At 36.9% G+C, this 22,802-nt stretch overlaps 1 protein-coding gene across 6 annotated transcripts in view; it reads right to left on the bottom strand.

Annotated features, from left to right (window-relative positions):
- Positions 1-22,802, bottom strand: part of STN1 (STN1 subunit of CST complex) — a 47,631-nt gene that overhangs the window by 24,124 nt on the left and 705 nt on the right. For 4 of the 6 annotated variants that reach the window (XM_032988607.2, XM_032988608.2, XM_032988603.2 and 1 more), the window contains exons 2-3: positions 7,523-7,662; positions 2,770-2,865 (exon numbers count right to left, since the gene is read on the bottom strand). In XM_032988607.2, the coding sequence (XP_032844498.2) occupies positions 2,770-2,865; positions 7,523-7,655 (229 nt within the window). In that variant the 5' untranslated portion in view covers positions 7,656-7,662. Of the gene's footprint in view, positions 1-1,957; positions 2,052-2,769; positions 2,866-7,522; positions 7,663-11,043; positions 11,067-22,802 lie in introns of those variants that run through there. The other 2 variants (XM_032988604.2, XM_042788643.1) reach the window with 2 other exon arrangements.

Raw genomic sequence — 22,802 nt, 5'->3', positions numbered from 1 at the left:
TTCTTGACCACACAGGGAACCCAGTAGCAGAGCAGAACTCTGAAGCAAACTTTTCCGAGTTCACAAATAAAAGATTTGAGCAAAAAGACAAATAATTACTGAAGCACAGATGAGTGAGAATTCTTGCAATTGTATTCCAATTATACAAAAGAATGTCAATGTATTTTAAATGCACTCAAGGGGTCTACAAGCTTTTAAAAGCTTCCTGTGCTCCCTGTGCCACCCTTCCCCATCTCCTCCAGTTTAAACCTTCACTTGTTTATTTTTTCAGGGATTTGTTTTTTTGGGGGTTTTCTGTTTTGCTTTGTTTGCTTGGGGTTTTTTGACTCTTACATTAACTATTTGAGGGGTAGCACTCTCAAAGCTACCCGATAAACGAGATAATTGTGCTCAGTTTTATGTCTTTATAACAAAAAGGGTACAGTTCTGGTAGGGCCTGTGTAAGCCTACTGAGATCCCAGTGATATTTTTTTTGTTTGCTTTTAAGGCAAGTGCCTTTCAGCCTTTCAAAACAGTTCAGGAGTATAAGGAAAACCACATGAAATGTTTGGTTTTATTAAAAAGGAAAGAGGTCAGAAAGGTGCTTCAACTAAAACACGAGCTTATTCAAAGGTATACTTTAACTAGATATCCTTCTCCTACCTGATCATAATAATAGCAATAAACAATCAAATAAAAATTTTAAAATCAGGTTTTACAAAGCCTGTAATTTCAATTATTATTTTCTTAAAGCTGGGAAAGAGTCAATTCACTCTTTTACAATTATTTTGTCACCAGTTCTGGCTGTATGGTTTCCAGCACAAAGAGGACCTAAGATTCTCTTAAAATGAGCAGTGTGTATTCTGAAGTAGACAGATAGGAAATGGTTGGGGAGAGATAGTGGCAGTGACACAAAGACATTTCAGTTCTCTATCAGAGAAAAAGTACAAAGGGGGAATTGCTTTGTAAGTCACTGTTAAGCAGATGGAAAGTGAGCAAGTACTGAGCAGTGTGCAGCACTAACTGATGCAATGCTGCTCTGTGACTCACCAACCATAGACTGTTGAACTGAGAGATGCAAGAAGCAGGAAACTGTCTAAGGAGTTACAATTTTATGCTGGCAGAGTCAGCCTGCCTGAAAGGGAGGGCAGGCTGGGGAGGGGCACCCTGGCAGGTAGCCTGAAAGCTCAAACCAGGAACTGCTAGAACAAAGAGTGGAGTTGGATGTGAAAGGACAGCAGGAAGCCAGGCTCACTGAGAGCTGTACTTGAAGGTTCGCTGATCTAACACTAAGGCCTTAATTCCACTACTCTGCAGCTTCTTTTTATTTCTATTCCTCCATTTTCTGCCCAATCAAGCAGTTCTGATGAGTTTACATCTGAACTAATGCTGAGAGCAGTGTGGGAAACCCTTGCCCATAGAATTGGTTTTGCCTTGGTAATTTTGACTCTGCCTTCCTCTCCTCTCATGAAGTGATAACTGCATTTGCATACTAGTGCAATAAAATAATAATAACTGATGCTCAATTTATCTTTCAACACTTCATTACATCATCAACTGCATCTCTGCCTCTTAGGTGCTTGTTTAGTCTGTGCTGCTTCAAGTGCCAGAGAAACTTGTGCTTCAAAATATTTATTCTCTACTTGTTATTTAGTATAATGACAGAAACAGACTTAAAAAGAAAATCCAGAAATCATACTTAAAAAAAAATTAGGAAATATCCACTCTAAGAAACTTGCAGGGACATTTGTATAGACCAGAGTCAACGCTAAGCAGCCACACCCAGCGTGGGGTATGCTACATGCACTAGCAGTTAATGGTGCTCTGCAGCAGTATGATGTAACTGCAGGTGCTGGGGAAGCTGGGACCTGGTTAATTTATCAGCTGTATCTTCACAATACTCCTGTGAGTCAGGGAGTTTCTGATGGTTCAGTTTTGTAAGGGAGAGGATTGGGTAAGAAGAGGCACTCTGACTTACCTGCATTAGGTGGAAACCCATGGCAGAGGAAGACACTGGACATGGGTCCTTCAAGTGCTTCGATAGGATCCATGCATTTGGCTTCCCCTTCCTACTGTGAGATGACCTCCCCCCCTGTCTGAAACTTGCCACATCACCACTATTCCCATCTGATTTTTCTCCAGATGAAAAAGACAGCTGAACAAAATTACAATCAGATGTTTCCATGTTAATAAAATAGTCTGAATATTGGGAGAAGCAATAGGGAGGAGAACTCCCAGCTGCTGCTGGCAAGGACTGGTACTATGATGTCTGAGTTAGATTTGCTAACGCTCTTAAGCATCTAAATATAAACAAGCTCCTGACTGCTATTTAAAAGCTGGCTCCAAGATACAACAAAACATACAAGAAGTCAGAACGGATTTCTAAGGTTCAAAAAAGAGAAAGTGACTTCCCATTTGCAGGCCCCGTTAAATCTGTTTATATCTGACCAGAACTGCAGATATAGATATATCTATATATATATATACACGTACATATATATGAGAGGAAAATGGTGGAGTCCTATGGTAAAGCAATAACCAAAATTAAGATTTGCTAGATGACCTCAAATGAATCAGTTAATCTGTTTTAACTACTTGTTTCTCTATTTTTGAAGATAAACAGTAGCTTCCCTAAATTTGCTAAGTAATCTGAGCTGCAGATATACATATTAGGATAAGAGCACAGTTGTTTCAAGAACAGTGATCAAATAAGGCAACCTTTAAGTTCTAATAGTAACTAAGATTAGAAGGCTGATAAGTGTAAGAAAGAAAGAAAGAAACTTCTCTTACCTCCATAATTATAAAAGGCATCTCGCTCTTTCATTTGAACTACCATCCCCACAACATCCACCTGTCTTACTGGATGTCCGTTATAAAAGAATATACCTAGACACAGAACATTCTTGATGAGTGTAACTATTTATTTCAACACCCTACATAGTCATATTTGTCAGTAAAAATCATACTTTCTTGCATATCTAATATACCTTAAATTATACAATGCCTAGTCCTGTGAAGAATCCCCTGGATCAGAGAGGACTGGGAATATTAGAAGGAAGGAGTATCAGCTCTTACCTCTTACTTAGCCTGCTTTTGTACAGTGTCAGAACTTTATTAATATCTTGTTTTCTTGCACATTTGGATCCAAAAACCAGTTTGTTTGCTATAGGCATTAAGAGGATTTTTAAGTTGTTTTTCCGTTTGTTTGTTTTGTTGCTTCATTTTGGCTTGGTTTTGGTTTGGATTTTTTTGTTTGGTTTGGGTTTTTCTTTTTGTTTGGGTGGTTTTTTGTTGTTTTGTTTTGGTTTTTTTTTTTACATCTTCATCAGGCTTCAGAATAAATAATAGAACACAATGGAAGCAGTTTGAGCTTCTCACAATGCAGCTGTTCCTGATTAAAGCGGAGCCTCCAAAAGGAAAACTAACATAATTCTGTCTTTCACTTCTAAAAGAACAGAAGCCACGGGGGGTGGGGGCAGAGAAATAACCCTCAGACTGTGGAGTATACTGTGCAGTCATCGTGGGCTTCAGTTTCTAAAATAACACGTTCTAAAAACATCCCTTCAAAGCTATTTTTGTGCATCTATAAAGATGTCTTGAATAATCATAACACCTAAAAACATGTCCAGAAAACAGCGAGGGATCAGAGCCCAGTGGACTTTGACAGCACTGAGGTTGCCACATGCTGTAATCCCTTTCAAGAGTGACAAACGTTGTTAACAAACACTGATGTAAACATTGTACACTGAAGCTTCAGAGTTCCCTAGCAGGAATATAATAGGGCAATAAGCTCCAGATATATCATGGGCTAAATAATTTTCAGTCAGTGTGTTTTCTTCAGTTTTCAAATATCACTGCCTTACTGAAATACGCCATCTGGGATGTTCAATAACTGTCTTCTAAAAGCTAGATAACTCAAGGGACTCAAAAGGGAACATTTGGCTCCATACACTGTGGCAAGTCTCATTCTTACAAAGGGAAAGAGAAACACTGCAGGCAAGGGAGTCAGAAAAATGTTCTGTATACAAAAAAATAATCAAAACTGAAAACCAAAAATAACTTGTCCTACATAGCTGGCAGCCTTAAATGAACCTGGAATTAACTTTCTTCATCTAAGAAAGACAAAAACCCCAAAGTTTCAGGACAAGTTACAGGTGATCAGCCAAGCAGCTCATAAACAGACATTTTACTCATAAAAATCCACTGCAATGTTTTGAGGATGTGTCTATTGTTGTCATCTGTGAGCTGGCCATTCTAATTGTGCAGTAACTGGTCAGGTCTAGATTAGAGTGTTTAGCAGGTCTGTCCACTTTTCTCTCATTCCATTTACCTGGACACCAATAAACACTGCTATAGAATCCCTCAACTGAGATGGTCCCAGTATACATAATTATTCACTAAACCTTACAAGATCTCTATTAAAAGAAGGTCTGGGTCAGTTTCTGGGTAAGCGTGCGGAGCAGAGACTCCAAGCTCTTCATATGTTGCCAACAAGCATGATGTTATCATGTTCATTTCCCAGTTAGTAAGCTGAGTTTTGGCAAATGACAGAGACCAGATAAAATTGGTTCTCTCCATCCCCATGAACTCACAGAGAACTCTACCCTTACCCTCTGAGAAATTACCTGAAATCATCTTGGAATTATATTTACACTATTAAAAGTTGTTGAACTTGACAACATCGAGGTGTAAATTTTCTTCTGCTAGCTTATTTGTTCAAATTATGTTCATAGTGGAAGCAATAAAAATATACTAAACATCTGAAGCTATGTGCAAGCACATTCAGTCAAGTTCCCAGTAAACCAGTAAATAACACATACATTAATATGCTCTTACCACAACAGGAAGCCACAGCAGCAGTATAGGGGCTACAGATACAGGCCTCTTCTAGGGCAAATTCTGGTCATGTCTTTACCAGCATTACTGAGCACTGAGCTGTTTGTCATTGCTTTAATTATTATTACCTCCTTTTATGCTATTTGTAGCTTCCCTGGCTTGTGGATAAGCTGTCACAATGAAGTGGTGCATGATAACTCTGAGAAAAACTCATTTCCATGATGTGATTATGTGTTACAACCAAGTTTGACACCCACTCTCATTTCAAGGCCTCAAAGACAACACAATTGCTGTTTTTATCTGGGAGGTTTTCCAGCCTTCTTGTCACCATTTATAGCAGGAGAGTAATTGGCCAGGTTCTCTGTTTTCCTCTGTGTTGTTTTAAGGGATTAGTCATTGTGGCATCAAATCCTAATGCTTAAAAATGGAAAGAAAGAACTTATTAGGTCATTCAGTCCATTTCCTCAGGGCCAATGCAAGACTGTTCCGTACAGTAAATTCCTGGTAATCTGTACAGTCAGAATATAAACAAACACAGTGAAGGGCAGCCCACCTTTTTCCTGGGAAGGCTGCTCCATGGTTTAGCAGATGCCATTCTAAGGATGTTTTTCCTGATATTCCATCTGTGTTTCTTTCCATTCCTCCTAGTTACAACTCTTTGTTTTGCACTCATTCATTCGTAATTACCATTACTTAATGACTGATTTATAGCCAATCATATACTTTGCTTCAGCTGATCTTTAACAAACTCATTAAAGGCAGGAAACATTGACAGCAAGCACCTACCTTCTTCCTTCCCCCCAATTTTTTTTTTTTGGGGGGGTTTCTGTTGTGCTATCATTTGTTGCCAGTAAATAAGATATGCTGAAAAATCTCTGGTTTGGTATATACACTGCACCAGGAAAATAAACAAAATTGAGGATGTTGGTTCTATGAAATTTCATTCTATTCTTTAAAGTTTGGTTTAGAAAATGATACATGATTGCAAGCAAGCTTAGTTGTGCAAAATGCCAGATGCACAGGAAGTAGAGAAAGCTCTCGTGCACCAACTTTAAAGGCTGATATCTTGACATGGCAGATACCACTTCCTTAACATCATCATAGTTAAAAAAGAAATAACAGAACTGAAAGAGTTCCGGAAGTGGAAGAGAACTCACTTAAGTAAAAGAACAGGAAGTGAAGTGAGTAGGGAAACTCAGGTAATTTAGATGTGACAAAAAGAGCGTAGGATTGTACTTCCTAGGACTGTTCCTGATCTTGTGAAATGTTTGTTGATGTTTATAAGTTCTGAATACATTTTTGCACATGTATGTACTAATGTCCAAGTCCACACTACAATCCTATTCTGCTGACATTGAATTGTTTTGTATTTTGTTTGCAAACAATCAAATGGTCTCTAATTGAAGCTGGAACAGTTTTTACCAGCTACATTTGCTATACCAGTACTACTATAAGACCACACACTATAAAAAGGCCTCTAAAGACTACTCACTCAAGTAGAAACATCAACAACAGACTGAAGCCTAATTCTTGCAACAATGGATTTAAGATAAAAGTCTCCCAATATGTCAAATGACAGAGGTATACATACTAGGTTTTGCAGTTTGTGAAGTCCCTACATGCATAAAAATGGTTGCAACTAAAAAAAAAAAAAAAAAGCAAAAAAGTCCACCAGTCCTTCATTTCTGTAATCTTTTCTGTAAACTGTTGTTATCCTTGCTGTTAAAGAAAAATAATAACAAAACCTGCAAGGCAGAACATATTCAAAGAGCCAAAGAGATGAACCTTGTCTTTGTGGAGAAAAAAGAGAACACCCAAATAAAACACCAAAACCAAACCAAAACCACACGCTCTGCTTAGGGTTTACTGCTTTTCCTCATTAATTCTAAATTCCTCTGGTTCCTCCATGATAATCTTGAGCATTGTTAAGCTTCAGTTCGGAGTAATGAACCGTTCTACAGCAGAACACATACAGCAGTCTATTTAAAGTCTTTATAGTGAAAACAGAAATTTAAGGTCAGACCCATGTTGCTTTAGACAATGTTCACGTGTGGGTGACGTTGACTGAAGACCAGCAGGAAAAAGACTGCAAAGCATACAATTTCTAACAGTGGTTAGGAAATAAAAAGCATGGTATAAGATTCAGCACAGATGCCAGAATTTACAATAAGGTTGCTCAAATGTATGAAGACTGTAATATAACATATCTAGAAATTAAGCAGACTAAACCTTAAATCCTGTATCTGTTTTATAGTATATTAATATCCAGAGGAAAAAGCAAAACACATACACCCAGCAATGTCATCAACTGTCATAATTTTGCAACTAAGAGGCATAAAATCCTGCTCAAATGTTATAGAGACAGAAAGATATAACACACATGGCCAGAAAGGACCAGCATTTTTAGAATTAACTTTATCAGAATATACTACCACACAGAGGAAACACAACATTACCTTAAGGTAAAGGAGGTTCTGTATCTATATATGAGAGGAAGAAAAGCCATTATAACGAACACATATTTTTCACATATATTTCACATACAACCTATTGTTCTTAGAACTGTTAAAGATACTAATCTCAGTTAGCTTAGGGACATGGAAAATTACTAGTGTTTGTGAAGTATTCTACAATCCCTTGCTAAAAAGCACAACATAAATCAATTCTAATTCTGTGTCCATCATAAGCAGTACATAGAAGTAGGTACCTGGCACTTGTTTGGATTCTCTCATTTCTTTTATATCTTTAATATAGAGTCTTGCAAATGCAGAAAATACAGGATCCATCCCCCAATGCAGAGAAGGTGTCTCCTCTTCATACTTCTTGAACTCAGACTGCATTCAAAACCTGCGAACACAGAAGCACTTGTAACTATTTTCTACACAGGTAAAGGGCTGTTCATACACATTCCAAGTGAATGAAAAAATAGCTTGTGTTTTTACACACAATAAAAGCAGAGTTGGTAAAGACCCAGCAACTTATCAAATACAATGTTACCTTTGAGCCACCACATGAAATAGTCAAAGTATCAATACTGATGTTTTGCTCAAAGTACTGAGACACAACAGCAACAGCATTTTGCCCAGCTCCTTCAAATGATACAGAATTTCAGAATTTCTCCTCCACAGACACATAGAGAACCAAATACAACACTTTTTTAAAAGAGCAGGATTGTAGGATACTAATTGGTTTCTTTCTGTACACTTGATGATTTTTTTCTCCCTTATCATTCTCTCTCCCATAAGATACTCTCATTGTTCATCCTGTGCTTTACTGCAGTGGTAGGGGAGGCTTATTTTGTATAAAACAAAAGCAGCTGGCCCTTCTTTATTTTGGGCATACAGTCTCTAATAACTTTCTGATTGTTACTTTCCCCTTTTACCTCCTCAGATTTCCTTGTTTAATGTCTGCTATCTTCTGCCATTATCAGAGCCGATTCTCTGCTTATCACAGAGTTGATGTCAAAAAACCCAGCACACAATTCAGAAAGGATCCTTGTAGAGGCTTGGAGGCTGAATATACTTTTTATTAGCTTCTTCTGTATGGATAGCTAAATTATTCCCATAAAGCTTTCCAGGTCACCCTCAAATGGGCACCAGCCACTTACAGCTGTAGGACAAAGGTGGTAAGTGGACTGACTTTGAATAGTGTCTAATAGGGCTGAGATTTGGCAGCTACAGTCTCCTAAGAGGGAGTAGGTCCCTACTACGAGTTGCTAGTGATCTCTGTTGTCTGCAGAAGACACTTCTAGCTATTGAAGTAGAGGCCATGAGTATCATGATAGCATCTTGTTTCTTTGAGAAACAACAGAGCTTGAATTCTGCCTTATTTCAGTTTTCACACTTAAACTTTAATTTGGAACAGAACAGTGTAGCACAACATGCTAGAATGTTGCTGACATTTACACTGTGAAAAAAAATGAAGATGACAATTATATTATTTACCATTTTATTTTTTATTTTTTTTAAAAAAACAACAAAAAGTTAGTGATACTTTGACCCTCCTTATACTGGTCATTTGTTCTGTGAGATGTTGTAAGTATTTCATATAGTCAGTTCCACCAGTCATTTCATCTTTTAAATAGTTTTGTTTACATCGGTATTTAAATGTCTCCCCCAGTTACAGGCAGCTTTTCCCACCTTATCCCTTTTGCACATGCAATGTCTACTCAAAAACATCTCACCATTCTTTTCTCACTCAAGCCTCCCCATGAAGTACACATTTTCTGCGGCTGAATTGCAGACATTGCTCAGTAGAAGTTTATAAACTAAGCTGTTAACTGTATGATCTTAATAATACAAAGTTGCTATTCCTCCATATGGCAGTTCTCTGGTTGCTTGCTATAGTCTATGTCAAATTTAGACCATAAACTTTCCCAAGCAAACACATGGTTTGAACTTGTATTCTACTTAGCATGCACATTTTCATAACAAAATTAGCCTTCCTCATCCCTCTCTTTTTGCTTGCTGTCTCTAACACAAAAGTTGCCTGTGTTGTCCCTATGCTACAGTGCTTTTACAGCTTCTATTAAAAAAAAAACAAAAACAAAAACAAAACCAAAAAAAAAAAAACAAAAAAAAAAAACCAAACAGAAAAAAAAAAAAAAAACAAACAAAACCAAACAAAAAACCCCCACAACCACTAGGGAAAGAAAGAAAAAAAAAAAAAAAAAAAAGAAAAAAGAAAAAAGAGATTTTGCCCAACAAAAGGTCATGGCAAATGAGAAGAGTCCACACATCAATTAATAAACATACACACTAGTCAAGGTTAACACATAATAAGTTGGAATAAAGAAAAGCACTACTTGTCAGTGTCATCCTGCCTCCCACCTGCAAACAGGAACTTTTAGGATTTAATTTTGTCTTTATTGCTGCTACAGTCCCCAACTAATCACTTTTAGTGGCATAACTCCTCTGACAAGAAACATGGATACAACCACATCATTGATCTCAAAGCAATACTCCTTCCTGCATCATGCCCCCAACTTACTCTACATGGTTACAAAGTTTGTCATAGCTCAGCACCCATTTTTTTCTCCTACACAGATGACAGACTGAGCTAACAAGTCAAAAAGAGAATCGCGTAGCAAGCCTGTTTAACTTTTTGTATTTGGCGTGAACAGCCAATCATCGGAGTAAAAAGCAGAAGTCACCCCTGCAGATGTGTACATCTGAGGAGAGATCAATGAAGCAGCACCACTAGAAGTTAAAAATATCTGCATTTTGGTATTTCAGCATCAGTTGTCAAGTCTGAAATACCCAAATGTTAACAGATCGCTTCTCGTGGTGTTAAGAGCAGTTGCCTTTTTTCTCCTAAAGCAAAGGAAGATATTACCTCAGAGAAACAACCCTTTACATAGTGTCTATTTTTCAGTTAGTTTCTAGGCTTGATTCAGGTAGATTGATAGTTTTGGAAACATACTTCTTATAAGAAAAACATAATTGCCTTATAAGGCAGATAAAACTCTTCCAATCAATTTTTCTTTTGCTATATAATAGTATCCTTGCATAACTTTTTCTTACATTGGCACAGGAAGCCTCTCCATCCCAGGGGTTAATTAATTAGTGAGTCATCCTGGCAAAAGTGGAACTTTCCATTATGCTGGAAGTGTTTTCAGCTCTTAACTGGTACCATTGGTGATATGCTATCAGCAAGGAAGATAACAGCTACTCTGTACAGTGAAGATCCAAGGGGCAAACAGCAGGCATTGTGGAGATGCACAGCATTATAATCAATGAGAACACAGATAGCTAACAATAGACAATTCTAAAGAGATACTATATGGACAAATGTTTACGGATTAAACTGGCTTTTGCTGAGAGATGGTGATAAGGCTTAGCAATACAAACAATACAGAGTTCTAGCAAAAGGTCGTCCCTTTCTGCATTTTGTTTTAAATGCAGTCTAATGACTTTACTGCTGCTGTAGTGCAAGGAATTCAATCCTGCTACAGGAGAGGAAAAGGCAAGAGAAGCATCTGGTCCAAAAGTTTATTAGATATAAGATAGCTGCATTCTATTTTTACCTCTCTAACTCCAAAGAAAGGCTATGAAGGCATAATCAAAAACAGAATTAGGTCCTGCTATTTGGACCACTTCTTGGGAAAACAATTCTGTTTCAAAGGCCAAAATGTAAAGTTTGCACAGTAGTTATCTAAATACAAATAAAAACTAAGCCTCAATTTGAGGTTACTCTAGACACTAACCTATTGGAATAATGCTCTCTCACCTACTGCTATCAATATTAGCTTTCTTGACTGTAGTGAGAATTAAACCAAGTCCATAATCTTCAGAGTTATCATGTGAGCTCAGCAAGGTATTATCCTAAAAGGGGAAGAAGGGAAACCAAGAAAAATTGGCAGTGTTTCCAACAACACCACCACCCCAAACCAAGCCCATTTTCTTTCTTCCCTTCCAAGCAGCCTAACTGGTAGCCTTGTTAGAATAGCTACCCATTTAACACCAGAGCGATTTGTTCAACAGAATCAGCCCTGGCCAATAAATTTCTTGGCTCCTATTCCTGTGTTCACCAAGTACCTTTTTCAAAAATGGTAAATGATTAAGAACTGGTCTTCATTCAACCCCAGTGAAATGGAAAAGCCAAAGAAGAATATTTGTTTTAATGGTTCTTGTTGTCTTTTCTCCAGATGTGATTAACAACCAAAGCTCTTGGATAAAATTGCCTTAGTTTGAAACGGATAGTTTGGAGCCATAGAAAAGTTATCTTGCCAGCAGTTGTCTAAAACTACTCTGCGGACTGCTAGCAGATCACTGCAAAGATTTTTTTCCTCAGCTTAGCTGTGAATCAGAAGCAGAGAATATTTACCAACCAATACAGGCAGCTTAAACATCCTACCAGGCATTCACTCTTCTCCAAAGACTGCCACTACTATACTAGCACTGATGATTTACACAGAAAACTGCTCCTGAAGTGTTAAGAGTTGCCAATCCAGTGCATTTAAATTTACAGACTGCCCCAGTTTGTAGCCTGATTTTAGAATTGCTTCATGGGTCAGCCATCCCTGCTGCAGAGAAAATTTGTGGAAAGAGGAGCAGAGTCAACAGCTGGGTTTTGTAGCAACCTCTGTCATCTGAATTGACCTCACCTGTGTTTGAGTCAACACTCTACATGACAAATGAGTATAATTCAGTGCTTCATGATCAGCAGGTGCAATTCCAGCATGATACAGTTAAAAACATCATATTTCAATACATGTTTTTAATTACCCAAAGCCATATACATTATTTTAATTTAAAAACAAACCCAGTACCTTATCATACAAGTAGACATTAGTGAGCTGGAAAAAAAAGCATTTGATTACAGATAATATGGAGTAAAGATTCTAAAAATTAATCTCATCCACAGACTTCTTAAAAATACATAATTAAAAGAAAGTTTTCAACACCAGTAACAAGACTAAAACCATCACCAAGACCAAAATCACTGAAAGATAAAAAGACTCCTAAAAAAAATGTTTATTGATACCAACTTGAAAGCTATTGGAAAACTATCAAACTGTAAGATAAAGTCAGTTTGGATCCACTTCCTAACTGGTGATTCTATTAAAAATCAAAGTAGGGTAAGCACTTTCAGTCTGTCTTAATAAACTACCTTCTGCTGCTGCTCATGTGAAATCCTGTAAGTTTAGATGTTACATGCTGCAACAAACATCAGTAAGGGCACTACATGTCCTGTATGTCTTTTATACAAGGCAAGCACGATTCCAATTTCAAAAAATTGTTTTGAAACAAAATTGAGAGCTTCTCTGAACTTCCAGAGGTGTACAAGTAACATTTCAGGAACTGCTAAAAGTGTTAGCATCTTTCTAGCCTCCTGAGATAACACATTTACCAAAAAGAAAGAATTACAGATTTTTTGTTTAACATAATGCTTAAAATTTTAAACATCATAGGTCTTTTAATTACATTAGATTATATTACGATACATTTCCCTGGCAAGGGAAGATGGTGTAAGACAAAAGACCCATCACCACAAACTTTAGCCAGTAGGGAGTCTATCAACAACATAGAGAGGGCTTGCCCATGATGCCTATAAAAATCAGGATATAGGTAGGAGAAAAAGCGCCTTGTTTTATCAATAAACTGACACTACTACTGTGTAATAGCCTTCCAGTGCAGTCAATGTCTCCATGTCGTAACCTGTAATGTGTTTCCCTCCCTCTGTTTTTTCCTTTCCACAGCACTGCCTAGAAATCTTTATAGACAGGCACCCGTAGCTGCAGGAGGCCAGACAGACTGGCTCCTCCAACATCAACAGTCTTGGAAGGAAGGGGGACAAAGCTTGCAGTTCTAGATTGCCTCCTTTGGCCTTGCAACTTGGTTAACATGCAAGTTAAACCTTGTATCAAGGTTTTGGCACCTAATTTTCCAAAAGCACGATTCTGGAAAACTAACAAAGAAGCATGCAATAAAATCAACAGTAGAAGTAACTTCTCCTGATCTTTGTCCCTCGCATTAGTCACAAGACATTTTCCTACACATCAAGGAAACAGCAAACCACTTAACAGACCAGTAAAGTAGCTCTATATGTTTGCCACGGACAGCTGTAAGCTTACCATAAATAAGGTAGTAGTAGTCACTACTGATAGTCAGAAAGCTTCACTTGCTATTTGTATTTTAAAGCTATTGGATAATCATGCTGAAGCACCTTCTTCAACTAATTCTCTAACCTGTCTCAAATGAGGGCAGGAAGAAGTCTATGAAGATGATTAATTCTCTCTGAAAGCTCTTACCCACAGTGCTGCCAGAATGAGCTGAGCTGCTGAAAATACATTCTTTCACTAAGAGAAAAGGTTCTCAGTTGTTAGCGTGAAATAAAAACAAACAAAACTAAAAATAAATTACTTCCTATAAATAATAAGTTCGCTGCTTGGAAAAACAGAAGTATGGAAGCTCTGATAGCAACAGGATTCTAAACAGGCTCTTAGCAAAGGGGATTTTGTTTTTTTGACAGCTACATGTAATTTATTGATCCAACAAAAGAATATTAACTAATTCAAGTTAATTATTAGGTTTTATTCTCTTTGCTCTAATTCACCCTGGCTTAAGGCAACACAGTTAGCTTTCCTACTTTGGTATAGCAGTGTAAAACAGATTTAGTGCCACATCTTGAACGAACATTTTCCAGAAATCTGGGTAGAAGTGGCAACCATTGTTTAATAGCTTTCTGAAGCTATTGGGCCTAGGAACTTGAAGATATGGTTGACTCAGTTTCTAAGTTTTCCTGCCCATTTCCCTCCCCTTTAAATTAATTTATGCATCTGGTATAAATTAAAATAGCCTCTGGAACAAGATCAGAATTTATATGATCATTCAGAGCACAACAGAGCACTCCATTACAATCAGAAACTTCAAATTAATTAACCTACCATTTCATCTAGGTGCACAGCTGTGATAAAGTATTCAAAATAGTCCCAGCACAACCCAACACATTAGATTATGACAGACCTGCTTAATGTTCTGAAATCAATTTAAGTTTTTCTTTGCTATACAAGTGAACCTTTTAACTCTATCAGAACACTGTGAAGCTGTGCTTGAAACATGCTGTCCAAATATCACTGTTGTTGGTATACACAAAATAATTAAAATCAGAGTAACTTTGAAGTCTCAGATCCAACTAGGACCTTCATATATTTTGTGAGCACATCTAGAGACTGAGATTACTCATTTGGAGCTTTTTGGAAGATTGAGACCCAACTGTTACTCTTCTTAGAAAGATTAATAATTAGCTTGACACCGATGTCTGCTTCCAGACTGGCTGCATTTGTTCTTTGGTTGGTTGTTTTTTTATGGTTATTTCACAAAATTATTTTTTTTCTCCTCCAAATAAGGACTCATAATGCTTCTTGTCTGAAGGCACTTCTTGTAGAAAAACATTCAGACATTCTAAAAGACAAAGCTGTGCAAAATGAAAGATCACAGGAAAAAAAAAAAAAGCATCAAGACTATATATATTACAGCATGCTCTCTTTTACTGGGGGAAGTTTGAACTATCATCCCATGTAAGCACAAAGCTTTTGTTACACTTTTCTAATGCTCATCACACAGGTCCTCTCAGCCAACATATAGGAAAAGTATCAAAAGGTGTTTGCTTGTTGGGTTTTTTTGTTTGTTTTTGTTTAATCAAAACCAGTGCAATTCCCAGCCTGCTATTCTCTGGATTTCTTTTGTAACTGTGTCTCCATTCTGAGGACTAGAACTTTTATACCTGAAATCAAGCACAGGATTTCTTAGTCACACCTAGACTGCTCTGACGTACAAAACCAAAAAGTTTCAGAAATGCCAAAGATGTGTAGATATTTCTTGACTCCTTAAGGCAAATTGTTCTGCACAATCTTACACTGCATTCTATGAACTTTGAATGATCTAAAGAGTAGTGTCTTCTCAGCTGAGAAAAGCTGGCTCATCATCCCTTATATCAGCTGCTAAACTCTAATAGGACCTATTAAAAATCCAGAGATTTTGTCCTCTACTACCTTTTGGGTTAGCAATTTTTGTAACTCTGAGGATGTTCTGAAATAATGAATATCTTACCAATGCTCCCTCTGAGGTCTGTCCAAATCTCATCACTGAGAGATGATATAGCACTGATATAGAACAAACCAAAACTTAAAACTGTTCAGGAATACCTGTCCTGCACTATGAGTATATTCTTAATAGCATAGCATGCCTCCCTACCAAGCAGAGAAGGCTAGACTTTTTTGCTAGTGATGGTTTTTGCCCACCTTTTAAAAGTTTTTCCAAATCCAATAGCAAGTCCCCAAATGGGCATAACATTATTAAGATTCTTGAAAGAAAATACCTCACAACTGTGGCTGCAATTTCTTACATTCCCTGCATGAATTGCTGCTACTGCCAACATGATAAAGTCACTTCTATTTCTGACTTCTTGGTATGTAAAAAAAAAAACAATCGGCCTTTTGTAAACAGATTTAAGTGTCTTCTTAATTGCATTTGAATTTGAATAGATGCCACTCCCTATCACCTGCTTCTGAAAGCAAGTCATTCTTCTATACTGCCTGCAGAACAATATACTAAAGCTCAGCCAGAAGCCACAGGCATTATTTTTCCTATAAGTAATTTTATTTTCTGCTACAGAAAATTCAGTCCACTTAATGTCGTGGGCTTTTTTGGCTTAATCCATAAATATCACATGGTATACTGTAAAACATAATTTTGTGGATCAGACATTAGTTTAAGGATCCCTTGTGTCAAAAAAGGTAAAGATTCCAGGGCACTTGAGACAAAAAGTGCATCACATCACAATACTCTTGTTTTCTCATAAGCAGGTCCTAGTGCCCAAAGTTTGCATATACTATTGTTGAACACACAATAGCTGCTGTTTGCCTTAACAATCGATACATTATTACAGCTCCACACACTGCTGCTGTACTAAGAAGAGATACTACATAAAAACAAATTCTACTTTACAACACATAGTAAACTATTTTTTTACATCAGAAATAAGAATTACACAATAGCTGATAAAAATCTAGGTAAACATCACACATACGGAAACTATTTTAAACATGGTTGTAATATAAAACTAACATTTTCTATGAAGACTATGCTGTTTTCTCAGTAAAAACAGTTTATATCTTAAAGTCTAGCTCTGCATTAGCAAACAGTTGGTATCTCACATTATAAATGTTCTATTTTGCTTAGTAGACACATCTCCAGTATTATCCCACTGCAATGTCTCTCTTGGGGATATTACTAAAGAACCAGTAGTTTTCAGTGCTATCTTTTTGGCAGATCGTCCTTTTGTGTTCAAGTGTATGGAATGTTCCCTACTTTTCAGTATGGTATATTTTTAATAATAGCTGTAGAAGGCATAATAAACTTCTGGCTTATGCTTACCACATAACCAGGATTTGGTTTGCCAGCTGGCTGGCCAGCCATAATAAAAAACAGATTTAAAAATAACTAATTTTCATATTACAGAACAAGTTATTCAGTCCAAAGATTCCAGAGCTGATCAGGATCACAAGAGAACACAATGCCCATTCTGGAAAAAAGGCTTCCTGGCAAACAGAGGAAGAAATTCAGGATTTGCAGAAAGAAAAGCAGCAACACATGTGGGGGTTTTGTTCAGACATTTTTTGGTGCCAGTATTGACTAAAAGCAATACTGAGATGCAAAGCAATCTTTATCCCTTAATAAATTTCTAATCCTAGCTGCTATGTGAACTAATGCAAATTTGAGAGCCACAAACAAAAAGAGCAAATCGGCTCGTGACTGCTATGCAAGAGGAAAAGGTCTAATTACCATCTGGAGGAAAGACAAACATGGTGAAGCCTTTGTAATACATGCTTTCATGGGACTTAACTAAAGCTTCTAATATTCATCAGATGTAGGGGGCTCTGCAAGTTTTAAATACTTTGCTTGTGTTCATGTACAGTTTTGAACAAATAGTTTTTGCTTTAAATTAAATATAATCTGAAATTATTAAAATTATTAGAAAGAATACATTATAGCTAAGAGTAATAGGATTTGAATTGTATATTATTTTAAAATAAAGCAATACTCTAGGTAGACTTACCCATGTGAAAGATTGTTACAGTCATCAAGATATGGAGGGAAATAATTTTTATTAGACTACTGTATTTAAAAAAATGTAGCTATCCACCAATGCAGCTCAGTATTTTAATATTACCTGAAAACCTATAAGAGGAACTTTCAGTTAAATACAAAACAAAGTGTCCAGCCTTCTTGAAAAGTTTTATCACAAAAAGGGACCTGAAGTTTTTAATTGCATTAGTTAATCAACAAAGTGAATCAGCTACGTAATTTTCAAGTTGTTGACACTTTCCATTAAATCTGAGGTTTGCTTCTCACTCAAATATAGAAGTACAATTTACCCCTCCAATTATAAATAAGTTAGACATATTTCTTTTTTGCAATAACTTCAGGGAAGTTAACGCATTAAAGCTTGAACACCTTTGACCCAATAGTTTTCCAAGAAACATTTTTGCACTATTTGTCGAAATATTGGATACTTATCAAAGATTTCTATATTACTGCTTCCTCTTCTGACATGTGATTTCGATAAAGCCTATTCAATAAAACATTATCAGTTTACTTGGAAACATTCAAGTAATTTGGCAACTTTTATATTTGCTCTGTCATCATTACCAGAGTTGTTGCCTGGTATCAAGAGAACTGCACTCCAAGAGTTCAGTTGGCAGTGGTATTTCCATGGGTAGAAAGAAGAACCCCCATCACGTGTTTCCAGGACAACTCACCTCACAGTTAAATACCGTGTGATAAAGATAAGTATCTAAAATGGAAAGGGTAAATTTCCCTCTGAAGATACCTTTTCCCACTGACTACTGAAAAAGCTAGGCCAATTTAGACTAAACACACACATTTTTCTGAAGCCAAAATTAGATCAGTCCTATCCCTAAAACACTCTTTTTTTTACTGCAAACATCAAGTGATACCCTTTTATGTTGAAGCTTCCAAATGCCACATGTTTCTATGGCAACTCTTAGATTAACTAGTCCTACAGTAATGCATAAAAAAAAAAAAAAAAAAAGTAATGTAATGTAGTTTCCAGTGTATTGATAGGAGCCTAAGCATTGATTCTGGCTAATGAGATACAGGCAATCAAGCTCTTGAGCACCTAACTCCTGGCATTACAGTTTTTTCCTCTTTGTATTATATAGGACTGAACTATTCACATTACTCATATCAGAAAGGCTCATAAAATACCGAGTATAAAAGTGAGTCTCTTTTTTGTTTCTTTATGAAGACAGCTTTAAATTTCAAATGCAGAACAGAAATTCAAGTCTCTAAGATACTGATCTATCAACTGTACATTTAACAGTTTTAAGAGTGCTATATACAATACAGTCACCCCTCTCAAGGCTTCCAATAAATGGGTAACAGGACTCAATGCTTGTTAGAGGAAGACATACCACCTCTTAGGCCACCCTCTTACATTATAAGGAAATAAAAAGGTTTTTGTATCCCTCTTTTGTATTTCTGTCTTCATCTTGTCATAAACATGTACTATTAACTAGCAATACTACTAGCTCCTCTGTACTTACCACAATTAATTACAGCATTAGGACACAGGAGCCAGGTACAACATAGCAAGTATAGAGGGGTCATAGAAAAAGGACAAAAAGTTAAAAACTTGGCATGTACACAAAGAAGATGGAAATCTCATAGAGGGAAGAAAAGGAGTATCTTTAAGGTCAATATACAAGACAAAGAGACTGAAAACACCATGGCATATATAGTGCACTGAACTGAGGTGCAATATGAGAAGGCACCACATTCAGAACAGGAGGAAAGGAAAAATGACTGATGATGAACAGAAGGGAGAAAAAAGTCAGGTATGAGAGAGTCACAAAAAATTTCTCATTAATCCTGACAGACTGAGGAAAGATAGTAAAGCTATGGTGGTACAAGGCAAAGTACCAGAACTTAATTTTATAAAATCCTGAACTTCAAGGAATAAGGAGTCTGATTCAGAGGGAAGCAAGGCAGCTTTGGAAATAACTTCAGATACAGAGGCTGGACACACGAGGTCTTGGCAAAAACCAAGAATGCAAAAAGATGGAGGTTAAAAAGGAAGGTAGTGGGTTGGCTAGAAGGATCTAGAAGTTACAGTGGAGCTTAGAACTGAAGTGAGTCCAATACAGCAGAAAACATTCATTTCAGGACCAAAACAGAGTAGAACTGATAGAGTCTACGGAAAAACACTGCCATACAATTGAAAATGAAAACACCACATACATCAAGTAACAAAAACAGAAGGGACAGCGTTGAGTGCCAAAGGTGACAGTCAGATTAAGACAGATGAAACAAGAATTATGCCTAAAATTTAACCACAAACAAGCCACCTGTGACCTTACAGTGGTTCAATGAACTCAAACATCAGAAAAAAGATTGGAGGAGATCAGTGAAAGCGCGGGTGGACAGACAGTCGAGACAATATAAAAATAGACCATTAAATATTTTTAAAAAAACTGAAGACAGGATGTAAGATTGCAGTGAAAGGGCACTATATGCTGTGAAGAACACATTTCAAATTAAATTTCTGAAGTGTTTATTTTAAATGAAGAGAAACTGAAGAAGAAAAGTTTAAATGAAACAGAAGTAGAATTTAGAGTTAGGAACAGTAGCAGGTACAAGTGATGAAGTCAATGGGAAAGGATGGTGATATTAAGCACCAGAAAGTATAAAGGAGACTTCTTAATCTCAAAGAGATTAAAAGATTTCAGCAAAGATTTACAGCTATTTTTAAGCCTGTATATTTGATGCACAACCGAGATAGTTCTTTAACTTGTTTACACAGACATTTTAAGGAAACACTGAATTTTCCGAGGGCATTGCATTAAATTCCTGAAGGAGAAATTTTAATATAAACTTATTCACTTTTACCTGCTTATCCTTACCATCTGGAAACATTTACAATTGCTAAAAACTCCTGCTACTGGGGTGGGGAGTGGAGGGGGAGAGCCACACACAAAAACCCAGGCTTCATACATATCAGGAAGTCAGTGCACCTTGGGAAGGATTTGCTACTAGCACTTAACCTTCACCTTAAAGAGTTTATTTTTTAGGATTGAGTGGCAAGCTGTAACTCTAGAGTGAAAGAATAAGGGAAAAATTGAGACTGAGCCACAGTTTTCCTTTTCAGATACGTTTTTATCTTTAATTACTTGTTAAAGAGTAAGCAAAAAAAAAAGACATGGAAAGCAAAACTTTAACAGTAGATTAATTGCTCCTTTCTCGTGTCAGCCTTTTATGTTATATTTTCAACATTATATAAATTTAAAGCTCTCTGGAACAGGAAGACTAGTTTTATAAAAGTCTAAAGCAACACATCTGTATTACCTAGTAACATTTAGTCATTGGTAAGATGACACTACTCTCCCTGTTCTGCTTTGAGTGAACTTGTTTTATCACACACGTGTTCAAAGCAAACTGATACATTATATAGATGCCGTATGTGAACTACTTGCAGTCAAAAGTTCATTTATCAGTAGAACTGAGAAAGAACCAGGCCCTGGCATCCCTGTTATATAACTGCCAGCCCTATTAAGGCAGTAAGTTCAACTATATTTGCTCATATATAGCTCAATAAATTTTCTTCTCATTGTGCATTTATTTCTAGTTATTATTACAAACTCTGACATACATACATACATCACCCTCACCACACTCTATGACATTAACCCTGAGGTTAAAGAAAAGCTAATACTGGCAAGATATAAGGATTTCATGCCATGGCTTTGGATTCCTGACCCCCTCCCCTCCTCCCCATTTTCTATCAATTAGTTCAAATAAACAGATGGAAATTAGTCCAAAGGCACTTTTTATCCAAGAGAAATAAAGTTAAAGTCAAAATATTAAATTTTAAAGATAAGTTAAAACTATTATTAAAGGTATCACTGTATTTTAACATCCAAACCAAAGCTATCATCCCACCTGAAGGGGCATAAAAAAAAATATTATAGAGGAAAAAACCCCTGAATTTTAGAAATTAATATTCCAGAAGCTAAACTGCTGCTGGCAACACCGGAGAAGTCTTAACAATCAATGTCTTTATTACTGTATTTAATCCAAACTACCTGCATGAAACTTGCAAATTTAATTATTAGGTGCAGCCAGCCAGCTGGATCATAGAGGAAAAAGGAAAACAGCTCATCTGGACTGCAGTTGTGCCTTGGTATTACCCTTACACACATAAACAGTCTTGGCTTTAACACCCTCTTCAACAGTTTTACATTTTGTGCCCAAGTTGTTGGTACAAAGGAACAACAAAGCCCAAGATAATTTTTTAACAACAAATGCTGATTATTACAAGAAATCAGGACTGCTATCAGGTTAGCAAGAGTACTTGAAAGGCTCTCTATTCTTAGAGTAGTACTACCCTTGAAACTGATTTTACACTGATTAAAGAAATCCACTCATGACACAACGTTGTTGTTTGATTCATAAACTGTGGCAGCGTCTATCTCCTTGTTCTGTGGGCAGGACAGTGCCTAGCACTGTGTGTTCCTGTACACTATAAATACTATTAGCACCACTAATTACTCAACATACAATGCCAATGTATTCTTAAAAGGCTTCTACCTCAGCGTGCTTCAGCTAAAACACACTGTTAACATGAGGCAAAGTTCAGTTCTAGGCTACTTCTATGGTCTTACTTCTTTCTGAAGCACCTTTCTAACCTTTATTACTACAAACACTGGTACTATTAGACAACTCCTTAGCTGAAATCCATTACTTGACTCAGCCCAGCACTTTCTATTCCTTAAAGTCATACTTCAAAGAGACTATCGAGGTTGCCATGTGATCCCCATAACCAGTGCATCTCAATATCTCATTATTATTACTGAGTTTACACATGGACTGCCCTCCTTAGATAGCAAACTACTGTCATGCTAATAAAACGATCTGAGGAATCATACACACCAGAGGCTTGATCTTCAGAAGCTTATAATGCAGCTTAAATTTATGGTAACTGCAGGCACTCAGGTTCATAGAAAGACAAGACATTACATAATTTTCACTGGGTGTTTGTCTCATTGTCAGATCTCTCTTAGGTCTCACATTCTCACCTTAACTGCAAGATTAACTTCCTGCCTCCTATCACAGCCTAAACTTTGTCTCCAAGACGTCTGCTAATTGCTGCCAAGAGGTCTGCTAATTGCTCCTTATCCAGACAACGGGAACAGCTCTGGTTTTCATGTGAAGAAATACCATACATTCAGTGGCATATAAACAACACAACTATTAAAATATAATCATACTTCAGGCTGATGAAGGAATCACAGTGCGAAGGGAAGGCTGTGAGATAAGGAAATTCAAGCCTGTCTCACAGATTAAATCTCTCAAAATACCAAACACACAGCACCTTAACATCATGCCCTGCTATGACAAACCAGTAGGTCTAGGAACAGCACTGGCCCACAAACAGAAGGATGTCTTCCAACAATGCCTTCTTCT

This window comes from Tyto alba, unplaced genomic scaffold, assembly GCF_018691265.1.
Source record: "Tyto alba isolate M040663 unplaced genomic scaffold, T.alba_DEE_v4.0 Super-Scaffold_1, whole genome shotgun sequence".
Classification (NCBI taxonomy): domain Eukaryota; kingdom Metazoa; phylum Chordata; class Aves; order Strigiformes; family Tytonidae; genus Tyto; species Tyto alba.
The sequence above is the reverse complement of the archived record's forward strand: the minus strand, read 5'-3'. Positions and strand labels throughout refer to the sequence as shown.